The sequence below is a fragment of the Pleuronectes platessa genome, chromosome 3, assembly GCF_947347685.1.
Source record: "Pleuronectes platessa chromosome 3, fPlePla1.1, whole genome shotgun sequence".
Lineage (NCBI taxonomy): Eukaryota > Metazoa > Chordata > Actinopteri > Pleuronectiformes > Pleuronectidae > Pleuronectes > Pleuronectes platessa.
The window spans coordinates 1,223,272-1,246,027 of NC_070628.1; the positions used below are offsets into that span (position 1 = coordinate 1,223,272).

The 22,756-nt window shown below is 47.2% G+C and overlaps 5 protein-coding genes across 17 annotated transcripts in view; 2 read left to right on the forward strand and 3 right to left on the reverse strand.

The window, feature by feature from the left end:
* The window catches only part of LOC128431920 (NACHT, LRR and PYD domains-containing protein 12), a 237,406-nt gene extending 234,144 nt beyond the window's left edge, over window positions 1-3,262 (reverse strand). For 4 of the 11 annotated variants that reach the window (XR_008334755.1, XR_008334749.1, XM_053417668.1 and 1 more), the window contains exon 1: window positions 561-3,260. The gene's annotated coding sequence lies outside the window, so the exon portion shown is untranslated. Of the gene's footprint in view, window positions 1-560 lie in introns of all 11 variants that reach the window. The other 7 variants (XM_053417667.1, XM_053417665.1, XM_053417670.1 and 4 more) reach the window with 2 other exon arrangements.
* On the forward strand, window positions 2,996-5,934 carry soul4 (heme-binding protein soul4). Of its 2 annotated transcripts, none has more exons than XM_053417684.1 (6): window positions 2,996-3,096; window positions 3,855-4,050; window positions 4,210-4,295; window positions 4,412-4,553; window positions 4,701-4,887; window positions 5,133-5,934. In XM_053417684.1, the coding sequence occupies exons 2-6, from the start codon at window positions 3,891-3,893 to the stop codon at window positions 5,305-5,307; spliced, it is 750 nt and encodes a 249-aa protein (XP_053273659.1). In that variant the 5' UTR covers window positions 2,996-3,096; window positions 3,855-3,890; the 3' UTR covers window positions 5,308-5,934. The 2 variants fall into 2 exon arrangements, with proteins under 2 accessions (XP_053273659.1, XP_053273660.1); XM_053417685.1 differs by having other exon boundaries at window positions 3,007-3,104.
* An 80-nt stretch (window positions 5,935-6,014) lies between these two features.
* Window positions 6,015-10,872, reverse strand: eif4a3 (eukaryotic translation initiation factor 4A3). Its single transcript, XM_053417683.1, has 12 exons — window positions 10,602-10,872; window positions 8,589-8,661; window positions 8,445-8,511; window positions 8,075-8,137; window positions 7,852-7,984; window positions 7,680-7,760; window positions 7,352-7,493; window positions 7,103-7,241; window positions 6,836-6,951; window positions 6,651-6,758; window positions 6,416-6,543; window positions 6,015-6,224 (listed from the first exon to the last, which is right to left on the reverse strand). Exons 1-12 carry the CDS (start codon window positions 10,753-10,755, stop codon window positions 6,208-6,210), a joined length of 1,221 nt encoding a protein of 406 aa, XP_053273658.1. The 5' UTR covers window positions 10,756-10,872; the 3' UTR covers window positions 6,015-6,207.
* Window positions 10,873-11,275: 403 nt separating this feature from the next.
* Window positions 11,276-14,658, reverse strand: LOC128432073 (serum response factor). 2 transcript variants are annotated; one of them, XM_053417679.1, is made up of 8 exons: window positions 13,767-14,658; window positions 13,316-13,585; window positions 12,964-13,183; window positions 12,665-12,835; window positions 12,461-12,565; window positions 12,214-12,378; window positions 11,972-12,051; window positions 11,276-11,762 (listed from the first exon to the last, which is right to left on the reverse strand). In XM_053417679.1, exons 1-8 carry the CDS (start codon window positions 14,139-14,141, stop codon window positions 11,676-11,678), a joined length of 1,473 nt encoding a protein of 490 aa, XP_053273654.1. In that variant the 5' UTR covers window positions 14,142-14,658; the 3' UTR covers window positions 11,276-11,675. The 2 variants fall into 2 exon arrangements, with proteins under 2 accessions (XP_053273654.1, XP_053273655.1); XM_053417680.1 differs by lacking the exon at window positions 12,665-12,835 and having other exon boundaries at window positions 13,767-14,654.
* A 479-nt stretch (window positions 14,659-15,137) lies between these two features.
* On the forward strand, window positions 15,138-17,407 carry opn6a (opsin 6, group member a). The gene is made up of 6 exons (XM_053417681.1): window positions 15,138-15,481; window positions 15,560-15,765; window positions 15,848-15,947; window positions 16,205-16,309; window positions 16,404-16,627; window positions 16,716-17,407. The coding sequence occupies exons 1-6, from the start codon at window positions 15,352-15,354 to the stop codon at window positions 17,172-17,174; spliced, it is 1,224 nt and encodes a 407-aa protein (XP_053273656.1). The 5' UTR covers window positions 15,138-15,351; the 3' UTR covers window positions 17,175-17,407.
* Window positions 17,408-22,756: the final 5,349 nt, after the last annotated feature.

Sequence of the window (22,756 nt, forward strand, 5' to 3'; positions counted from 1 at the left end):
TCCAAAATAAAAGCACTTCAGCGTTTCTGTCGACTGAATCAATTCATTTATTTTTAAATGTTTTATTGTGAAATAGATGCAGGGCTTCATAGTTTGTATTACTGGTATTTATTTGAGTACACAGGAGTACTTATATACAAGGAAATACAGTGATCACATCAGAAACCTCAGGAAGGAAAAGAGTCTCTCTCTCTCTCTCTCTCTCTCTCTCTCTCGACGTACTACGGTAAGCGAATTGCGTCACTTCCTGTTTTACGGAGCTCACAGGAATCAGGACAAAAAAGTTTAAGAACCGCACCCAAAACTTCCCAGCAAGGACACACACACACACACACAAACACACACAATCAGGTGACTGTAACGTGTGATTGTGTAAACACGTTGTGTTATTAAACACTTGATGAACAGATAAAAAGTGAAGCTGTGAGTTAACTCTGTTAATTAGTCCTTTGAAGTCTCTTTGATCCAGACCTGCTGTTCACATCTGTCTCTGGATCCAGTGAAAAACACTGACTGTAAAATAATATGAATGAATAATATAAATGTAGCTGAACACTCACCAGCCTCAGACTTCACGTCTCCTCCGTCTGCTCCTTGAAGTGAGAACCAGTCTGAACACTTTCACTTTCACTGGAGGCTCCTCCCCCTCTACAGTTACTGGAAATCACGTGACTCTGTGTGTTTGTGTGTATGTGTCTGTGTTTGTTTGTTTGTTTGTGTGTGCGTGTGTTCTAAAATTAAAACTGTTGTTTGTAACCTAACTCATGAAATAGTTTTTTTAAGACATTTATAATAACAATAATAATAACATATATATTGTTATTAACTGTAACAACATCATGTGAACTCGATGAAGACGTGTTTCCTTGAGATCGGTCTGATTCGTCAATAGTTTGTTAAAATGTGGAAAACTCCCAAACGGCCCAACTCCATCAAATGAAGCCTGAGCTCAAACCCATGTTTCCTCCTGTGAGTTGAAGGTTGTTATATTTGGTGTTGGAGCTGAATGTGTGACTCCATCTGCAGAACTCTGCCACGTCAGGTCACATTCATACAGTCCAGTCACAGTGTGGTTTATAGATCTACAGAAATACAGCTGCATTGTGATGCATCATTTGACCGTTGTGTATTTCAACAACTGCTGAGACTTGCATCCCAACAGTACCAGTGTTTGACCACAAGGTGTCAGCAAAGAGCCAGAGTACCTGGCTGCAGACAACATGGTTTTCCATCAAGTCTAAACTGGATTCACTGGAATTCCACCATAGAAACTACTTTCTATGAAAACAAGAAATAAAACTGATGTGAGTGTAAATTCTATTTCACAGAAAACTTGACCAAAGCCTTGATCATATTTTCATTGGATTTATTTGACATGTAAGTTTTCATTTAGTGTTTTATTCACATACAGTATAAAACAAGTTGATCTCAAAGCTTATTGGAGAATCGTGACGTTAAAAAAACTGTTTTTATTTGCTTCAAAGAAAAACACACGTTTTTTTAAGTATAAACACAAAATACTAATATCTAACACATGAAGGAAGAAAACCATAGAAAATAGAGTTCATTAATAAACATCGTCGAGAATGTGTAAACTGCTACTTCATTTGACTTTGACTTGACTATGTTATATTTATACATATATTCATGTTCATATTATTTAATTTAATATTCCATTCACCCTGTAAACTACTGCTTTACTTGACTACATTATATGTTACGATGTGATGTTATATGTTACGTTAGATAGCATTTTTTTTTTCTATCCTCTGAATAGTCACCATGTACATTCTGCTCCCGAATCATACAAATACACTTACTTCACATATACTTATCTTATTTAATATTACCCACTTCTTCACCCTGAAAACTGCTGCTTCATTTGAATTTATTTGACTATGTTATATGTTATACATATATTCATATTATTTTATTTAATATTCCCCACTTCTTCACCCTGGAAACTGCTGCTTCATTTGAATTTATTTGACTATGTTATATGTTATACATATATTCATATTATTTTATTTAATATTCCCCACTTCTTCACCCTGTAAACTGCTGCTTCATTTGGACTTTTATCTGCCTATGTAATACCTATATTCATATTATTTAATTTAATTTAATTTAATATTACCCAGTCCTTCACCGTGTAAACTGCTACTTCATTTGACTTTTATCTGCCTATGTAATACCTATATTCATATTATTTGATTTAATTTAATATTCCCCACTCCTTCACCCTGTAAACTGCTGCTTCATTTAACTTTGACTTTAATTTGACTATGTTATATGTTATACATATATTCATATTACTTAATTTAATATTCACTTGACTGTGTTATATGTTATATGTTACAATGTTATGTTATATGTTATGTTACATAGTATGTTATTTTTTTGTCATTTTGTAAAGTCGCCTACTGCGTAGATGTTTGCTGCCATGTCATAAGAATTTCACTGCTCCGATGACGCTGTCATTGGTGCATGTGACAATAAACTTTGATTTGATTTGATTTGAACGTGTTTTCACCGTAACACGTTACAGCAGTGGTCACCAACCAGTGGAGAGTCTTCACTGTGGATCCCAGTAAAGCTCTGGACTCACTGGCTGAGGTGTGAGGAACATCGACCTGCAGAGCCAGGTACACACACACACACACACACACACACACACACACACACACACACACACACACACACACACACACACACACACACACACACACACACACACACACACACGCACGCAGACGCACAGATCTGTCGGGAATTTTGACTTTACACAGTTTATTTTGTAATTGTATCTAATATTATTTATCATCCACCTTCTAATTCTACTAACATCTGTCTCTCTTTCTACCTGTCTGTCTGTCCCTCTCTTTCTCTCTCTCTACTTATCTGTCTGTCCCTCTCTTTCTCTCTCTCTACTTGTCCGTCTCTCACATGTCAATTCAATGTGTTTACAGTATTAGCTCTTATTGTGAAGAGTCCTTAGCGCGCGGTCCAGCGGAAGTGGATCCTAAGCTGAAGTGTTGTTGTTGTTGTGTTGACGGTGTGAATCCGGTGTGAACAGCGCGGACTCACCTGGAGAAGGTGTGAAGGTGTGAACTCAACCAGACCCGTGTCACAGACCCGGGTCCGGTTCGTGGTCTTGATTCAGAGGATAATCGTGCTAACTGTGCTAATTCGAACCGTGCTAACTGAACCCGGTTCCGGTCCAGGTCCTCCGCGGTGTCCTGTCGGTGCAGGTGACGTCATGCAAACCGTCCGGTCCCAGCCGAGTCGGACCGAAGCGGACGAGCGGGCTGTCTGGACCCGGTCCGGCGGGGACTTGCGCCGGGGCCACACAGGCCCGGAACCGCTCCACGGACCGGAAACGGGTCTTTGATCGATCTCGGATCCGAATCGAAATTAAAATTCGGAACCGTCGAAATTCGGATCAATGAAATATCTTCATCGATCCACGATCAGTCTGCTGTCAGGAAGTGGGAGCAATTTTAAATTATAAGAAACCAGTCGTGAAAGAGGTTTTAATGAGGACGATCCACAACGCACCAATCAGACAGATCAGAACCGGTTCAGTTACTTTATAACAGGTAGTTTATAAGTGAACCGGTTCATGAAGAACCGGACCAGTCGAGACCTCGTCGCCTCAGGAACATCCAGCGATTACTTCAGCATGGAAATACAATCTGAGTCATCATTAATAACCTGCTGATTATTCTCTGTTTCAATGATTTGTCATCAGTCAATCTTCCCCTGGTGATTGACAGCTGATCAGATGAGTGACGGATCCGTGTTTCTCTGCAGGACTGAATAATATCAATAAACCGACATGTGTCTGTTGACAGTCTCTGCAGGTCAAAGATTGTCTCCCCCTGGTGGTCATGGCTCTAATCTCTCTGGAAGACCTCGATGGATTGGACGACGAGCAGTTGGACGATGACATCACTGACAACCCCGAGCCAATGGATGAAGAGGATAGAGACAGGCTGCTGTCCCATTGGCAGGCGGTCGCCAGTACCCACCAGGTGTCTGTACCTCAAGGTGGGGGGGGGGGGGGGGTCATAACCACCCTTAGAATAAAACCACATCAGCGATAAATAACTTAATTAAATATCATGTGATTGTACCAACGCTGTCATGGCAACCAGCTCAGGCGTGAAAGTTTCGTGACTAAAGGTGACGTCATCACTCATGTTTCAGAAATGACCGGACCCATACAGGAGATGACCCGCAACAGCCAGCAGAGGGAGCCCCTCCCCTTCACCACAATAACCTGCCATGAAAAGGTAAGGTGTGTGTGTACTGACAGGTGAGGAGTGTGTGTATACATGTGTGTGTGTGACTGTGTGTGTGTGTGTGTGTGTGTGTGTGTATTGACGGGTGAGAGGCGTGTGTCCTGCAGATGGGGGAGGTGCTGTGGGAGGAGCGGGTGTATCCTGCGGGACACTGGGCGAGTGTGACCCGAGGAGAGGATCTGTACGAGCAGAGCATCTCCAACGGCTTCATGAAACTGATGCGCTTCATCTGTAAAGAGAACTCTGCAGGTCAGACTCCGCCCACTACACACCTGAGAGCCACTCCCACTGATCTACATAGCCCCTCCCACAGGAGCTGGTTTGCACGGTAACACATGGTGAAGTGTTGTTGGTTGTGTGTTGGTCGTGTGTTGGTTGTGTGTTGGTCGTGTGTAGGTCGATACCTGGGGATGACGGTGCCGGTCATCAATAACATCCACCTGAAAGAGGGCGGAGCCACGTTCAACAAAGAGATCCAGACGTCCTTCTTCCTGCCGGCTGAGTTTCAGACCAGCACCCCCCCCCAGCCCTGCGACCCCGACATCACCGTCGTCCACAGAGAGCCAATGAGAGTCCTCGCCAGGTCAGAGCCACCTCATGGTTAATTATGAATCATATTGTATTAATAAAATGATTGATACCTTTCTGGATACAATTCTGTTGTTATGGAAACCTGTTGAAATATTTTACTGCACTAAATAAAAAAATGCCCGTCATCACTTCTCCGTGTCGATTGAAACTAAACCATCGAAATAAGCTGCTCTGATTGGATGAATGTTACAATTCCACGATGGTTTATCAGATGTCTGCTCTCTGATTGGCTGACAGGACGTTCTTGGGGACGACCACAGAGGAGACGGTGGCGCGGCAGATCGCTCTGTTCTGGGAGATCCTCGGTGTGAGCGACGACCTTCACAGAAGCAGCTACATGGTCGCTGCGTACGATAACCCCGGGGTGCCGCGCCGCCGGAACGAGATCTGGTTCATAAGACGCCACCTGTAGACCTCTTCCAATCAGCCTCCGCCCTCTCACCCGGTCCTCCTCTGACTGGCTGGTTTAATGTTAACAGCTTGCTTCCTCCCCCCCCACCCACACACAAGTCGAATGGACCATTCAGAGCATGTTTATTAGAAGCAGGTCCTGACACTAAACCCCGCCCCCAAATCCTCCTGACCAATAGCGACACGCGTGATGGTCATTAATTCACTATGTGTTTAGTAAAGAGTTTTTATCAAGTCCACCAATGAAATAACAGCTTAGTATGACATCATCGTGGAAGTGTTAAGTGGAACCAGTCACCTGAACATGTGACCACATTAATGTGAATCTATGAACATGTAACGAGGACATGGAAACATGTGACCTCATCCTGAGGATGTGATGAGTCCGAGGGTCGTCATGAAGAAGAACTATTTTTATAATGAAGCTTCAGGTTTTGGGACAGAAGGTTTTAACGGTGGTTTGTTTATTATTGGTGTGGCGCTCACACATCATGTGATTCTACAGTTTTAATATGTGATGTGAAATCAGTTAATGACAAATCACGTATGATTTTTTATCACTTCATCTTATTCTTGTTCATTTTTCCTTCTGTGTAAAATCTTTTTTAATAAAATGTAATTCAAACGAGTCGACTCTTCTCGTCTGTTTGTTTAGATCAAAATGTCAATAGTTACATTTTCGTCATGAATGAGAAAGAAACTTTTAAATTGATATTCAAACGTTTTATTGAGTTTTTCTTAAATGAATAAAAGATTCTTTCACCTTTAAACACTGAACCAAAACTTTATTTACAAAAACAAAAATCTGGAGTCTCAGTTGTTGACTCCTCACAAGTAGAGTTAAGAAAAAACGAGGTTTAAAAAGACAAAACCTGGGAAGTCGGGGGGGGGGGGGACGTCATCAGATCAGGTCAGCCACTGAAAACAGACAGACACGTTAGTATGGAAGCTAACACCTGCTAGCTTCAATGGCTAAAGTGCTAACTCCATTTTAGTTGTTGATACTATAAATTCCAACATGCACTGCAGCGCCTGATGCAACAGGAGGTGACCAATCAAACTGGTTGAGATGTGGGCAGGAGATGAGGGCTCTGATTGGCCGATCGTACCGTTCATGGGCATCTCGTCGATCTGGGTGGAGTAGTACTGCTCGATGTCTCTCAGGATCCGGATGTCGTCGTTCTTTACGAAGTTAATGGCCACACCTTTACGACCATAACGACCAGATCGACCAATCCTGAGTGTCAGAGGTCACACCAGCTCATTACAGAACGGCTAATTGAACAAACCAGATACTGATTTCACAAACGTCACTGTGGCGATGGTGACTGTGGAGCAACGCACCTGTGGATGTAGAGCTCTCTGTTGTTGGGCAGGTCGTAGTTGATGATCAGAGAAACCTGAGGGACGTCTAAACCTCGAGCCCAGACATCCGTGGAGATCAACACGCGACTGAAAAACCAGAGAACACAGTTACACTCAGTTCCCGGCTGTCGACCCACTGAGCCCCTGGTGCTGGTCCACGTTACCTGGCTCCGGATCGGAACTCCTTCATGATGGACTCTCTCTCTTTCTGAGGCATGTCTCCGTGCATCGACGACACGGTGAAGTTCGCCTCTCTCATCTTCTCTGTGAGCCAGTCCACCTGAAACACACACACGGTCTCAAACTCCCACAAGGCTTTGCTGCTGTCTGTCACATACAAGCTTTTATATTAATGCACTTTTATAAATCATAACAAACAAGTTACAATTTGTGTCAGATCTACATATCCACAGAGAAGTGTGTGTTCAGACCTTTCTCTTGGTGTTACAGAAGATGACGGCCTGTGTGATGGTCAGCGTGTCGTACAGATCACACAGAGTGTCAAACTTCCACTCCTCTCTCTCCACGGCCACGAAGAACTGTTTAATCCCCTCGAGAGTCAACTCATCACTGAGGCCGAGCGACACACACACACACAGAGAGAGAGAGAGAGAGAGAGAAACAGAGGTCAGCTGTCGGTTGTGTTTCTGAAACACCTGCTCCACGGTTTGTGTTCTTACCGTTTGACCAGGATGCGAATGGGGTCGGTCATGAACTTGTTGGTCATCTCCAGGATCTCATGCGGCAGCGTGGCACTGATCAGACACACCTGTGTGGCGGGGGGCAGGTAACGATACACATCGTAGATCTGCTCCTTAAAACCTGAACAGAGAAGGTTCCACCTCCATCAGGTTCTCAGTTCCTCTGAGACGAGTTCAACCACTTGCTTCACAATCCCACTCTGCACCAAACCTCATTCAGTTTTTAACACGTTTAGAAAACAGCAGATTAATACACATGAACAAAGTTTCCCAGAGTTCCGTTCACCTCAGACAAACTGTGTCTCACCTTTGTTGAGCATCTCGTCGGCTTCGTCCAGCACCAGCATCTTGATGGCTCTCGTCCTCAGACTCCTGCGACGAATCATATCTGAAGGAAAACCAACATGGACGTTACACTGGTGACTCGATTCAGAGACGGACCAACCAGCAGAGAGAACAGAGGCTGACGTCTGACTCACCAAACACTCGTCCAGGTGTCCCCGCCACCACGTGCTGACCGTAGTCCAGCTTCCTGATGTCCTCCCCCACGTTGGTTCCTCCGATGCAGGCGTGACACTGGACATTCATGTAGTCTCCCAGAGCCAGTAGCACCTTGACACAGAAGAGAGAGAGAGCTAATCAGAGACCAGGACACGTCAGCACCACAGCTGCTCATTCATTACAGTGGGTTGTGTGAGCTACCTTCTGAATCTGTCCGGCCAGCTCTCTGGTTGGAGCGAGGATCAGCGCCTGGGTCTCCCTCACCTGCACACACGAAACTCATCAGCTCAACCAATCCAGTTCAGACACAGCAACTAGGTCTAGGGTCAAAGGTCATCCGGGCTCACACTGAACACAGATGCACCAATGACCCGAACACCAGATAAACAAGAACCAGAACTAGTTTTGGCAGCAGCTTCACTTCAGACGTCTTCTTAAACATCAACGACAGACGGAACCTGTTCGTGACTCCAGCTCATCCGTGTTTGAGAATGAAGACGACGTACACACCAGACTAACACCAGAGCACGACCAGCTGAAATGATGCAGAGAGCACTGACACAACACTGACCTGGATGTCCAGACACTGCAGCACAGACACACAGAACGTCGCCGTCTTTCCGGTTCCAGACTGAGACCTGAGCAGATCAGAGAGCAGCTGTTAGAAAACGTTTTGGTTCAGAACAGATGTAAGTTCTGCTTTTAAAGTTCTTACTGAGCGATGACGTCTCTGCCTTTGATGATCTGCTTGATGGCTCGCTGCTGGATGGCAGACGGTTTCTCAAACCCTGAAACACAAACACACACGTGGTTCTAACAGAGCACAACCAGAACGTTGTTTACACACATTCAAAGATTCAAAAGTGAAATCAGTCATCTGTCGTTAAACAGTCAGTTTACAAACAAACATGTAAAACACATGACCTGATGTTTCTGTTTCCACGGATTTCACAGCATCAACTTAATCGTCAAGACCGACAGAGAGGTGGAGGGAGAGGTAGAAGTAGAGACAGAGAGAGAAGAGAAACAGAGGTAGAGAGAAGAGACAGAGGGGTAGAGAGAGAGAGATAGGAGACAGACAGAGAGAAAGAGAGGTAGAGACAGAGGGGTAGAGACAGAGAGGTAGAGACAGAGAGGTAGAGAGAGAGAGAGAAACAGAGGTAGAAATAAGAGACAGACAGAGAGGTAGAGACAGAGGGGTAGAGACAGAGAGAGAGAGACAGAGGGATAGAGAGAGAGAGGAGACAGACAGAGGTGGAGAGAGAAACAGAGAGAGGTAGAGAGAGAGAAGATACAGACAGAGAGGTAGAGACAGAGAGGTAGAGACAGAGGGGTAGAGAGAGAGACAGAGATACATAGAGAGAGACAGATAGAGACAGACAGGTAGAGGTAGAGAAACAGAGAGAAGAGACAGAGAGGTAGAGAGAAGAGACAGAGAGGTAGAGACAGAGGGGTAGAGAGAGAGAGAGAGAGGTAGAGACAGAGAGAAAGAGAGGTATAGACAGAGAAGAGACAGACAGAGAGAGGTAGAGAGAGACAGAGAGAGGTAGAGACAGAGGGGTAGAGAGAGAGAGAGGAGACAGACAGAGAGGTAGAGACAGACAGAGAGAGGTAGAGAGAGAGAAGAGACAGACAGGTAGAGAGAGACAGAGGGAAGAGACAGATAGATAGAGAGAAGAGACAGACAGGTAGAGGTAGAGACAGAGACACAGAGAGGTGGAGAGAGACAGATGGGTAGAGACACAGACAGGAAGAGACAGACAGATAGAGACAGAGAGGTAGAGAGAAGAGACAGACAGGTAGAGGTAGAGACAGCGACACAGAGGTGGAGAGAGACAGACGGGTAGAGACAGACACAATGTCGTCATTGGCCAAATCCCATTTAATCGATACTTGTTGGGATTGAGGGGGAGGGGCCAAGAGTTCAGACCCTCATTCAAACGGAGAATGTCCATGGAAACCGAGAGAGACCCACACATGTAGTATTTTCTCCATTAATAAGGATTAAAAAATTACGATCATTGTAATATCTTGGTTTAGTATCGAGGTCATCGTAGCGATCCATCAAATCCTGTTTATTTACATAACTCCATCCCAAATGTTATTGTGATATTATAGGTTTGTGACTTTAGTCTTTAGGATCTCCTCCATGTTATTACTCTGACGTCCCGGGTAAACCGTCTGGTCTGTTTACATAGACTACTGATGATGTAACAGCTTCTTGAACGGATGTGCCTACTCGTAACATTCCCTCCAGAAGTCGGTGTGACTCCGGTTCAGGGGGCAGTGTGGTCCCCGGGAACAAGGGGCAGGGGGGACATGGGGACGGGCCCGGGGCTCCAGTCTCCTCAGCTCGGTTCTCTGGCTCTTTGTGACTCGGTCTGTGATCAAGGCTCCGTCAGTTAGAAACAGACTCTGGCTCGAATGTGTAAAGTTTATTAAAAAGTTTGATTTGATTATCGATCCGACCAGAGGAGATCTGAGCAGCTCTTCTACCAGGATGTACATCTACGGCTAATGCTAATATGCTAACGTTGGAAGATTCAGATTCCTTTATTGTTCCCATAATTAATCTCCCACACTGAAAACGTTTCCATGTTCGAGACTAAATAAACCTGATCAGCAGTAAACATTAATCACTTTAACTTCTTTAACCACATCGCGCTCGTGAGCAGTTAGCTTTAGTATCCTAAGCTAACGGCGGAGGCCTCGAGGATCCTCGGCTTACCGTAGGCGTAGATGCCGCGGAGAAGGTCCTCCCGCAGCCCCATGGTGTCGAAGGTGGGGGTGACGTCCACCTCCTCGCTGGTCTCAAACTCCACCTTGGTCATGTCCTCGTCCTTCAGGAGCCTCTTCCGGCTCTGAACCCCGGCGACAGCCATGTTCTCCGACTCTTTAATTCGACTGAACTCAGCGAGAATCCGGGAAACACTCGAGACGTCGGCGCTGCGCAGCTTGTGGCTAAAGGCTAACACGCTAAGAGAAAGAGCGCCGCGCGTGTCGCACCTGTGACGTGTACAGTCAGCGACGCAGTGCGTGACGTCAGAGGGTTCGCACCACACATTTGTACCACCGGGCGGCGCTGTAGCGCAAACATATACTGTGTATGAAGATATTATGTTATAGTTATATTTATATATGTAGTCTCATAGCTCTCCATAATATATTTATGTATATATATATATGTTTATATATAAGCTACACCTTTCGGGCCCCTGAGGGTCCGGGCCAGTTGATATTCATCATGTTTTCTCTTCTTCTCTTTCTTTTTGCTGGTTGTCTCAGAGGAACATGCAGCTCATTACACAAATGACAAGAGGGGGGGGGGGGGGGGGGGGGTGCTGATAAAACAACAACCCAACTGATCACATGATCATAAACCTGACCAATAAACATCAGAGCTGTGTTCAATATAAACATTTATTGTTCTTTTTCAATTTCAGTGTCAACATTAATGATAATTGAATCAAAACCGGAGAAATACTCGTCTGTGATTGGTCCACATATGCATCAGAGAAAACAATATGCTGACATGGGGTCAGCTGATAAACATCCTGACATCAAAACACGATGCAGAGATTTTAATGAAAAAACATCTCAGAGTTTTTGGCACTTTTTTTTCCTCTCAAATTAAAATGTGAACAAAATATACTGAAGATATAAAAACATACATTCATAAAACTGTAATACAGGTTTACATGATGATGAAGAAGAGAAGAAAACAGGATGTCTGCAGCATTATCACAACAAACACAGGATGTGAGAAGTGGCTGACTGCGATGATGCATGCGTCATGTGACCATCAGTCGTCTTTTGATTGGTGGACGTCCAGACTGACGACCTGCAGCTCGGTCAGGTTACTGCTGCTGCTCTGCTGACTGATCACCATCTGAAACACAAACACACACGTGGTGACGCAGAGGCTCCTCCTGTCGGAAACCACATCAGTGTCACATCCAGTGTCTTCATGAACCTCTGTAAACACACTTCCTCTGTCTCATTCTTCATTTTAAAGTCATCACACCTTGTCATAAACCTTCATAGCTTCATAGTTCAGGACCAGCTCTCGTGTCACTGGTGTCAAAGGTGAGGTTGTACCTGATGGAGCTGAACTGCCGACACCGGGATCTGAGCCCCGACCGGAGGGAGCGAGGTGAGGAAGACCTGCGGGACAGAGCCTGACCACCGGCACCAGAAGAACGTGTAAGACCCAAATCCAAAAACTTGATTAAGTAAAGTAAACAACTGCACTGGAGTTTAGGGCCGACACAGAAACTCACAGTAATATTTACACCCAGATAATAATACATAATTACATATTCAAATAACAGTAGTCTTACCGGGGTCATGTGACTGGGCATGACCTGTCGGGGAGAAGGTGTTGAGGACGGTGAGGCTGCCGTCACTAAGACAGGGCGTCGGGGTGGCGTACATCACCGTGTGACCACTGGGGTACATCATGTGACCGGCTACTGAGGAAGAGGAGGAAGAGACAGGAAGACTGACTGCAGAGAGAGAGAGAGAGAGAGAGAGACTCTGTCAATCTATCCAATCAGAGGTCTTTCTTCTGCGGAGTTATGTTCGTACCTGTGGAGGAGGCGGGGATGTGGATGTCCGAGCTGCTTTGATTGGTGGAAATCTGCTGACTGTGCTGAACCTGGACAGTATGCAGCTGCTGAGAGACTCCACCCCCTTGTGGACGCATATGTTAATGAGTCTGGTCTTTACAAAGATGTGATTACAGGAGCAGTGATTCACAGACATGTGCAGTGGGCGTGGCAGCGTGCTGACCTGTGCTGGCGAGTGTCACAGTGGCGGGAAGGTGGAGCAGCGTGGTGGCCTGTGTGGACGGAGCGTGCCGCGTGGCGGTGTGGCCGGGGGCCACGGGGCCCTGGAAGGACAAAGACTGGCCCTGCAGCTGAGTGAGGGGGATGGTGTGTGTGCCAGGGGGCAGCGAGCCACCTGGGAGGCAGGGTTAGTAAGAAAAGGAGGCCAAATGTGTTTGGACACCTGGATACAGATGTGTTTAGAAAGAGACCCCCCCCCCCACCCCCAGTGACAGACAGGGGGAGGAAACCCCGCCCACCTACCTGGCATCAAGGTGAAGCCTGCAGGAAGCATGACACCCGCCGACGTCTTCAACACGGTCCCATTTGTGGAGGAGGGTAGCTGCCAGGAGGGGGCAGTGGTTTGCACCTGCATGGACACAGAGGACGAAGACGAAGAGGAGGATGGTGAAGAGGAGGCGGGGGGCGTGGTCTGTGTAGTGATGGGCAGGTTGGACAAGGTGAAGACTGGTTTGAACAGATCCTGTAGAGAGAGAGACAGACAGTTCACGACGGGGGGGCACTGAGAAGCCCCTGTTGATCAGGTGACCTCATTGATTATGAACTCCACATCTTCATGAGCAGGGATCTAACCACCGAGTCTCACTGGCGTTACCTTGGCGGCCTCTGCGCACCCCTCTGCCTCAGAGACCTGGTAGGTGAGGTCGGTCTCCTCGAAGCCCGTGGCGCTCATCCTCTGGTCGGAGGAGGGGTCGGAGCGGGGGGGGGAGTCCGGAGAGTTCAGGCAGGTCTGGATCAGAGCTTTGCCCGTCTCCGAGGTGATCATCGGCTGCAGCTTCCTGGTGGCGAACGTGTACACGTGACCCGTCTCACTGGCGACCAGCAGCAGCACCTGAGTCCCGGTCAACGTGGACAGCTCGTACGCCTGCAGAGGGAGAGGGGAGGGGCACAGGGGTTACACACTGATTGTATTAGCCTATATATATATGTATCTCTGTGCTGTGACCTTTGACCTCTGTTCTGGGACCTTTGAGCCACATGACCACAGTGGACCTACCTGAGAGACCTTCTGACCCTGTGACCTCTGACCCCAGCTGCGGACTCACCTTCTTCATGATGCCGGTCTTCCTCTTGCTGAACGTCGTGTACCTCCTCAGTTTGTTGTCGATGAACTCCATCTTGATCTTGACTCTTCCTCTGGTTTTCTTGCCGGGTTTGGCCCCTGGCACCCCGGGGCTGACCCCGACGTAAGCCCGGCTCTGTCCTCCGGAGGTGGGCGCGGACTGACGCCCGACCTCCCTCTCGCTCCGCTCCCTCTTCACCCCTCTCCTGTCCCCGCCTGAACCCGCCGTGTCCTCCTCATCCCCGGACTCGGAGTCCTGGTCGGAGCCGCTGTAGATCACCTCGGTGCTGAACGCTCCGGGGTCAGAGTTGGGTCCAGTCGTGACCCCCGTGAGTCCGGTTCCGGCTCTGGTGCCCATTCCTGCGCCGCTTCCCGCCAGCAGTCCCCGATACGTCCCCGATACGTCCCCGTGCCCGCCCCGGCCTGGACACCTCCTCCTCCCGGTGTGAGCACGGGTCGTCCCGCCGGGGCAGGGAGCTGCAGCCCGGGCAGAGTTCGCTAGCAGCGCCGCTAGCTGCCGGCTAGTAGCTAGCCACTTAGCCGCTACTCACCTCACAAAGTCCGGGAGCCGTCGACGGTTCAGGCCGAACGACCGAGCGGCACCGGAAACACGTTCGGACAGTGTTCGTCCATGAAAATGAAATAAAGTTTAAAAGTTGTGTTTCTGCACTGAGGCCCGGCCCCCAGATCCCTCCGCTCCACATAAGGAAATGACGAGGAGCGCGCGCGGTGTCACTCCGCTGCTGAATGTAGTTCCCCGCACTTCACGCATTCCTGTCAGTCGGCTCGCGTCACACATCACACACTCGGTGGCAAACGTTACAGTGACGTCATCCACACGTCCGAACCCGATCACAGCGAAGCAGTCGCGGGTTCTATGGATCCTGGGGCGCAGGGATATCAGCAGCAGACGTGTTGCTGGAGGGAGGCACCGGAACTACTTTCCTCCATATAAAGAAACAGCTCTCCTTTTATGGAGGGGGTCACTCCTTATATGGTCAATGAGCTGAACTTCCGCAAAGAGTGGGAACACGTGGAAGGGGGGGGCAATAACAATAAAACCATGTGTCGTTTTGAGTTTGTTGTTGTTGATGTTGTTGTTGATGTTGTTGTTGACGTTGTTTTCAGTCCTAACAAGCGGGTGTACTTCGGTGTATACAGATCTGAACTGTCGGTCAAACGGACCAATCAGGTGACGGATCAACAGCATCCTCACAAGTCTGGTTCAGTGAAGCCGGATGAGGAAACAGATCCTGGATCTGTGAACCATAGGTCGTGTTTTAAAGGTCATTTCAATGTTTGACCTCAGACATCTGCTAAAGGTGCATGCTGGTCCTTCACCTGTCCCCCCCCCCCCCCCCCCCCCCTACACTTTATAGACGTCATTTGACGCACTCAGACGTCTGGGAGGTCAGAGGTCAGAGGTCAATCCCAGGATCAGCTGATTGGTGGACTGACAGGAAGCACAGGGGGGGGTAAGTGATCCAGGATCAGGTTTCTATCCTTGTCTCAGATTAACGTGCGGTCGCAGCCGCCGCTCGTCACTCGCTCGCTCCTCACCTGCGGACATGTCGCTCAGCAGCAGCTCGGGCCCCAGCGCCCCCTGGAGGAACAACAGCTTCATCCTGGGGACCGGCAGAGACCCTCCTCTGTCCGACCAGGGAGAGACCATCATCGGAGTCTACCTGCTGCTGCTGGGTGAGTCCACACCTGTCCTGCAGGGGGCGACACCGACATGTCTCACCTGCCCTAATGTGTCCTCTCTAATGGTTTCAGGCTGGTTGTCCTGGTTTGGAAACAGCATCGTCCTCTTCGTCCTGTACAGACAGAGGAAGACGCTGCAGCCCACCGACTACCTGACCTTTAACCTCGCCCTGTCCGACGCCAGCATCTCAGTGTTTGGATACTCCAGAGGCATCATCGAGATCTTCAACGTGTTCCAAGACAGCGGCTACCTTATCTCCTCCATCTGGACCTGCCAGGTACACCTGCACCCCCCCCGAGTCCCACCTGAGGCCCGTTGTAGCTCTCGTTTGTCTCAGCGGTCTCGTCTGTCTCGTGCAGGTGGACGGATTCTTCACGCTGGTGTTTGGTCTGAGCAGCATCAACACTCTGACCGTGATCAGCGTCACACGCTACATTAAAGGATGTCACCCGAGCAGAGGTCAGAGTCTGAACCATGTCCAACCAGCAGGAGGCGCTGTGTCTACTGATATTAAAACTAATATAACTCTGTTCTGGGGGACCAGGTGGACATGTCTTCTGAAGAATCCAGTAAATTCTGGTGTGAATATGGAGAAAGGGTTAAAATGAAAAAAGTTTTTATGTCTTAAAAATCAGTTTCAGTTTTCATGTTAATGTACATGACAGTAGTTGTGTGTAACCTGTGTGTGTGTGTGTGTGTGTGTGTGTGTGTGTCAGCTCGTCATATCACTGTGTCCAGTGTCTCTGTGAGTCTCCTGCTCATCTGGATCGCAGCTGGATTCTGGTCTGGAGCTCCAGTGCTCGGTTGGGGCAGCTACACAGGTCGAACCAACTGCTCTGTTTGAAACTCTGCAGCTCTATGATGTGACCTCTGACCTCCTCACCTCCTGACCTCTGACTCCTGACCTCTCTGCAGATCGTGGGTACGGGACGTGTGAGATCGACTGGGCCAAAGCCAGCTACTCGAGCGTGTACAGGTCGTACATCATCTCCATCTTCATCTTCTGTTTCTTCATCCCGGTGCTCGTCATGCTCTTCTGCTACGTGTCCATCATCAACACGGTGAAGCGAGGGAACGCCATGTCAGCAGAGGGCGACCTGACCGACCGCCAGAGGAAGATCGAGAGAGACGTGACCATCGTGAGTCTGGACGACCCACATGTCCCCAGCGGACAGTTGGTCCAGCTGAGCGTCTCATGGGTCCAATCCTCTTGTCTCTGTCCTGCAGGTGTCCATAGTGATCTGCACGGCCTTCATCCTCGCCTGGTCTCCTTACGCCGTGGTGTCCATGTGGTCAGCCTGGGGCTTCCATGTGCCCAACCTCACCAGCATCTTCACCCGCCTCTTCGCCAAATCGGCCAGTTTCTACAACCCGCTCATCTACTTCGGACTCAGCTCCAAGTTCCGCAAAGACGTCACGGTGCTGCTGCCCTGCGCCCGAGACGCTAAGGACACGGTCAGGTTGAAGCGCTTCAAGCCGAAGGCCGACGGCCGCGCTGCTGCAGGAGGAGGAGGAGGAGCCAGACTCAAAGTTCCTCTTGACCAGACGGACAGGAAGTACCCCCCCGCGTGCCAGGCCAAACCCAGTCCCCCCTGCACGCCGCCGCCCGTCAACAAGGAGGTGTTCTTCATCGACCTGCCGAGGCCGTCTGAGGCCGGCTCCGAGTACGAGTGTGACCGACTCTGAAGGACAGCCGGTCGACCACAGCCGGAACACGCCAATCACATGTATGTGATTTAAATAACATACAAGCAGAGAATATCTGATATTCTGTCTGTGACGTCTCAAACTCCACTCACACTGGAAGTAGAAAAACTGTAGAAAACAGAAAAACTTAAATGAAGAAATGTAAATAAAATTTTGTTTATTGATTTGTATTATTTGTATTAAAGTGTAATAAACTTCATTATTACACCAAATAGAGCTTCTGAGTTTCCAATATTAATTCTGAGAACAGCTACAGGAGGGATTTCAGAAAAGTGAATAAGCCTCATGATTAATTAATGAGGACGAGGGAGTTTGAATATTTCCATCGTGTTTAAGATTGTTAGAGATAAAAAACTTCTATTGATTGTCTGGATTTGATTTATTGCACCAGGAAATAATTCAGTCATCGAAAATTCGTCAGACAAATCAAATCTCTGCATCAGCTGGTTTTTAGTTTGCATCAGCACTGGTTTGGAGAACAGCTATCGATTGTGAAAAAGTAATATTTAAATCAATGAAATCTGAGACGTCATCTGAGGACACACTGTCACCTGCAGGACAGGTGGACCTGGGAAGTGTCCCATCAATGAAAAACATCATCTGTGTATTTCAGCATCTTATATATTAAATATTAAATATTATTTTTCATATTTTATATCCCAGCTGAAAGAGTGGGCGGTAGTTACCAGTGTGACACAGCAGGGGGCAGCAGCTCACTGGGTTCTCAACCATCAGTCACTCGTTCACACCTGAAAACTCACGAGGACACGAGGACACATGCTAAAGCTAAGACAGATGCTAAAGACTCGGCAATGTGTAAAGTAAATGTAAACGTGTGTGTGTGTGTGTGTGTTTGTGTTTGTGTGTGTGTGTTTGTGTGTGTTTGTGTGTTTGTGTGTGTGTGTGTGTGTGTGTGTGTGTATGTGTGTTTGCTTGTGAGAGCTGAAGCGTGTGACCCCCAGTGAGGTCACACGTCGTGACATTGACGCAGTAGAAGAAGAAAAGATGGCGGCGGCTCGTCCATTAAAAACATCAGGTCAGATTTTTCTTCAACGTCAGCAAAAAATTCTAAAGTGCTCAGAGACGTCGTTAAATTTTCATCAGCAGCAAGAGAGAGATGAATTATTCACACAGAGCTGAGGTCACACACACACAGATACACACACACACACACACACTCTCACACTCACATACACACACACGTTTATATTTACTTAACTTTAATTCATTTGATTCATCTTCAATCAACCTGATGCTAATTCACAATCTAACACTTCTGTTCTTAAGTTGTAGGAACTTGTTTATTCTTCATGTGCAGGAACCTGTGTGTGTGAGTGTGTGTGTGTGTGTGTGTGTGTGTGAATGTTAGAGTGTGAGTGTGTGTGTGTGAATGTGAGAGTGTGAGAGTGTGTGAACCTGTGTGTGTGAACCTGTGTGTGTGTGAACCTGTGTGTGTGAACCTGTTTGTGTAAACCTGTATTTGCAGCTTTACGTGTGTTATTTGTGTAAACATGGGATGAATCATCTCAATTGGTTTTCAAATGGACTTTAATATGATTTATTGATGATCTATTCAGTGTCCTCACAGCAGAGGACAGATTATGTGAGACAGACATGAACTGACAGAGACGTCCTTCAGACAGAGGACGAGAGGAGACACACAGACCAAGACAGATCGGACACCCGGCCTCTGCAACACAACTACACCAAAAACAATATACATTACATCGGCAAAACCAAACAAACCATTCTTACCCGTTTAATACATCACCTATTTCCCATTGGGGAAGGCGAGCCCACCACCCCACTAATCCATTTTTTTCACTTATATATTATTAACTAATGTTTTTTTTCATTCTTTTATACGTTTCTTGAGTTTTCCTTGGGAAACATCCAGTGGCGGCTGGCAAATAGAGTATATAAATATACATGTCTAATAAAGCCAATAGAGTATATATATATATACACTCCTGATCAAAATCTTAAGACCAGTTAAAAAATTGCATGAATTAGCATTTTGCACTGTTGGATCTTAGGAAGGTTCTAAGTAGAGCTTCAAAATGCAAAAAGAAGAAATGGGAACAAGAGCCCAAAAGTTGTGAGCTGGCAATTTATTGAAAACAACAATTTAACTGAAGTAGAGTGTTCATCAGCTGATCAAAAGTTTAAGACCACAGCTAAAAAAAAAACTGACTCAGTAATGAGTAGCTCCACCATTATTGTTGATCACTTCAAAAATTCATTTTAGCATGCTTGATGCAAGTGTTTCCAAAAGGCTAGTGCGAATGTTGCTCCAAGTGGTGAAGATGGCTTCACGAAGGGAATCCACTGTCTGGAACTGAAGTCCATTTTGTAAACTTCCCTTGCCATCCATCCCCAAATGTTCTCCATTGGATTAAGATCAGGGGAACATGCAGGATGGTCCAAAAGAGAGATGTTATTCTCCTGGAACAAAGTCTTGTTCAGACGGGCCTTGTGAGTTGGAGCGTTGTCCTGCTGAAGAACCCAGTCGTTACCACACAGACCAGGGCCTCAGTCATGAGGGAGGCCCGCTGCAACATCTCCACATAGCCAGCTGCTGTTTGACGCCCCTGCACCACCTGGAGCTCCATCGTTCCATTGAAGGAAAAAGCACCCCCGATCATGATGGTGCCCCCTCCACTGGGCCGCGTAGAAAACATCTCAGGTGGCTTCTCCTTGTCATGCCAGTAACGTTGGAAGCCATCAGGACCATCAAGGTTACATTTGTTCAACAATCCTACCACCTTCAAAGACAGGAGCTTTTTTGCCTTTGCCATCAAGAGATCTTCACAGTGTGATGACTTGACAGGAAATGACATGGAATCCACATTTCTGCACAGATTTTGGCTTTTAAAGGCTGTGGTCTTAAACTTTTGATCAGCTGATGAACAGCCTACTTCAGTTAAATTGTTGTTTTCAATAAATTGCCTGCTCACAACTTTTGGTCTCTTGTTCCCATTTCTTCTTTTTGCATTTTGAAGCTCTACTTAGAACCTTCCTAAGATCCAACAGTGCAAAATGCAAATTCATGCAATTTTTTAACTGGTCTTAACATTTTGATCAGGAGTGTATATAATAAAGACAATAGAGGGCGCTTTCATAAACTATGATGACTGATTAAAGTATTTATATGTTTTAAATCCTCAAACAGTCGTTTGAATTTGTGAGGACATTTGTCCCCACACAGTTTTTCCAGATTCACACAAGGTCGACTTGACCCTTGAACCCTGAAATTGAATCAGTGAGTCCAGGTGAATTTTACCAGATGTAATGAATCAGTCCTGATACATCATTGTGAGGTCACTGTGACCTTGACCTTTGACATCCATGCACCGAAATCTAAGTTGTTGTTTTTACATTCTTTGATGAAGAACTGTTTCATTTGGATTTGAATCCATCGCACAGTGGTGAGTAGAAGAGTGAATTCTCATATTCCTGTGAACTATCCCTTTAATGTCTCATCAACACCTCGATGACTGATCGATAGTGAACAGTGGTGCTCTGCGGTGAAACGTAACCAACAGGCGATGATGTAAAGTTCCACTCGTCTAAAGTCTGCTCACGTTTTAACTGATGTTCAAAGAGAATCAGTTATCTTCATCAGCATCAGCATCACCTGACGTGAATAATTCAACTGCTGCTGATTGGTCGGATAAATATTACATCACACAGAGAGACGGAGAGAGAGAGAGAGAGAGAGGGAGAGAGAGAGAGACAGAGAGAGAGAGAGAGACATAGGGAGAGAGAGAGTGAGAGAGAGGGAGAGAGACAGAGAGAGAGACATAGGGAGACAGAGAGAGAGAGAGAGAGAGAGAGAGAGAGAGAGAGAGAGAGAGGGGAAGAACAAACCAGCTCTGCTGCAGTTGTCGTTTCTTTCTTGGGAAGTGTGGTTATTTAAACACACACAAACACACTGGGGGTGATGTGGCTGTAACACTGACTGTCTGAACAGATGAACTTCGGATGTATGCGTTTGTGTGTGTGTGTGTTTGTGTGTGTGTGTTTCGTCGTTATCTGGCTGCAGGGGGTCGATCTGTGGTCACCACTTTGCCTCTCTCTCTGTGGGGGGGAGGCAGAGTGTTTTATCAGACCAGCAGGGGGCAGTGTGGAGGTGGGTGGTGCCCTTGGTCGCCCTCACAGATGTCTCTAGGATTTAATGAGGGAGAGCGGGCGAGCGAGCACTTTTCTCCACTGGGCCTCATTAATGCCACCGAACGCCACGACACCCCCGGATCTGACCGCCGGGACGAAGGGGGGGGGGAACGAGCGGGAGATGAAGGCAGCGTGGGAGTCGTCATGGCGACAGCTGTGGGCGGGAGAGGGAACCAATCAAAGATGGACGCCTGAGTCTGAAGTTTAATTAAAACGTGTGTGTGCTACAACCAATAACCATCAGAACAAAGCGTGTCCAGCAGGGGGCACTGGGGCACTCGAGCACCTGGACAGGTAACCAGAGGCAGACACATTCACACCTGAAGCCGGTGGTTCGATTCCACACAGATCAATGAAGCAGTGTGTTGGGTTCATACTTCAAGTCTACGTGGACACAGAGGCCGAAAAAAGACACACACACACCTGAAGAGGAAAACCACAATCCACCTGGAAACATACGCATGTGGAGTGTGTGTGTGTGTGTGTGTCAGTGTGTGTGATGTGTTCAGACGAGCAGAGAACAAACACAACACTGAGGCTTTGTAGTGAATCTTTGCAGCTGCAGCCTCATTAAAACCTGATCAGAATATTTATGTAACGTCTCATTAACATGGAACCAGAGATGTGATGTTAGAGGAGAGAGAGGTCTCACTTTGCTGCTCAAACTCAATCTCACTTTTATACTTCACACGTTTTTTATGTCTCAGACAAACGGAGACAGTCAAGATTTTAGTCTTTCACTGTTTCATCATATTCATAATTTTCATCCCTCCATCCCTCCATCCCTACTTCACTTCATCCCTCCATCACCAGTGAACAGACTGTACCTGCTCTGACTCTTAATTACCCCCCCCCACCCCTCCTCTAACCCCCCGACCCTGATGAAGGTGAAGCGTCGTCCTGTCGATCGATACGAGTTGATGGAGCGATCGATAACTTCTGATGGGGGGGCAGTCTGATGCTAACAATGCTAATGACACACACACAAACACACACACACACACACACACACACACACTCACACACACTCACACACACACACACTCACACACACACACAGAGCAGAGGATCGTGGGAAACGTCCCCCCCTGTATTGATCAGTGACGGTGGTGGTGGAGCAGCTGTTTCCCTGGAGCCTCAGAGCAGGACACTGACTCTGGTCTGTGGGTTTGGAACCAGCAACCTCTGACCTCTGAAGAGTATTCAAGCATTTAGTTGTATTAGTTTCCACAGTAGCTACATCACACAGGAGTTACAGTACACATTGAGAGAGTGAGCAGGGTGAGGAGGGGGAGGAGGGGGGAGGAGCTTGTGTTACAGGAAGCCGAGCGCTGCAGCCACTTCCTGAATTATTGATCAACTGAATGGACAAACTTTTTTTCCGTCGT

Excerpts from the sequence above, each read along its gene's own strand:
- soul4 (XM_053417684.1), top strand. The coding sequence starts at position 3,891 with ATGGCTCTAATCTCTCTGGAAGACCTCGATGGATTGGACGACGAGCAG. Across the intron at positions 4,051-4,209 it reads CCAGGTGTCTGTACCTCAAG|AAATGACCGGACCCATACAG; the intron begins GTGGGGGGGGGG and ends CTCATGTTTCAG. Across the intron at positions 4,296-4,411 it reads CAATAACCTGCCATGAAAAG|ATGGGGGAGGTGCTGTGGGA; the intron begins GTAAGGTGTGTG and ends TGTGTCCTGCAG.
- eif4a3 (XM_053417683.1), bottom strand. The coding sequence starts at position 10,755 with ATGGCTGTCGCCGGGGTTCAGAGCCGGAAGAGGCTCCTGAAGGACGAG. Across the intron at positions 7,985-8,074 it reads TGGCCGGACAGATTCAGAAG|GTGCTACTGGCTCTGGGAGA; the intron begins GTAGCTCACACA and ends TTCTGTGTCAAG. Across the intron at positions 7,494-7,679 it reads CGACGAGATGCTCAACAAAG|GTTTTAAGGAGCAGATCTAC; the intron begins GTGAGACACAGT and ends TTCTCTGTTCAG.
- LOC128432073 (XM_053417679.1), bottom strand. The coding sequence starts at position 14,141 with ATGGGCACCAGAGCCGGAACCGGACTCACGGGGGTCACGACTGGACCC. Across the intron at positions 12,566-12,664 it reads TGTGACACTCGCCAGCACAG|GGGGTGGAGTCTCTCAGCAG; the intron begins GTCAGCACGCTG and ends TGCGTCCACAAG. Across the intron at positions 11,763-11,971 it reads CGGCAGTTCAGCTCCATCAG|ATGGTGATCAGTCAGCAGAG; the intron begins GTACAACCTCAC and ends TTTGTGTTTCAG.
- opn6a (XM_053417681.1), top strand. The coding sequence starts at position 15,352 with ATGTCGCTCAGCAGCAGCTCGGGCCCCAGCGCCCCCTGGAGGAACAAC. Across the intron at positions 15,766-15,847 it reads CCTCCATCTGGACCTGCCAG|GTGGACGGATTCTTCACGCT; the intron begins GTACACCTGCAC and ends TGTCTCGTGCAG. Across the intron at positions 16,628-16,715 it reads TCGAGAGAGACGTGACCATC|GTGTCCATAGTGATCTGCAC; the intron begins GTGAGTCTGGAC and ends TCTGTCCTGCAG.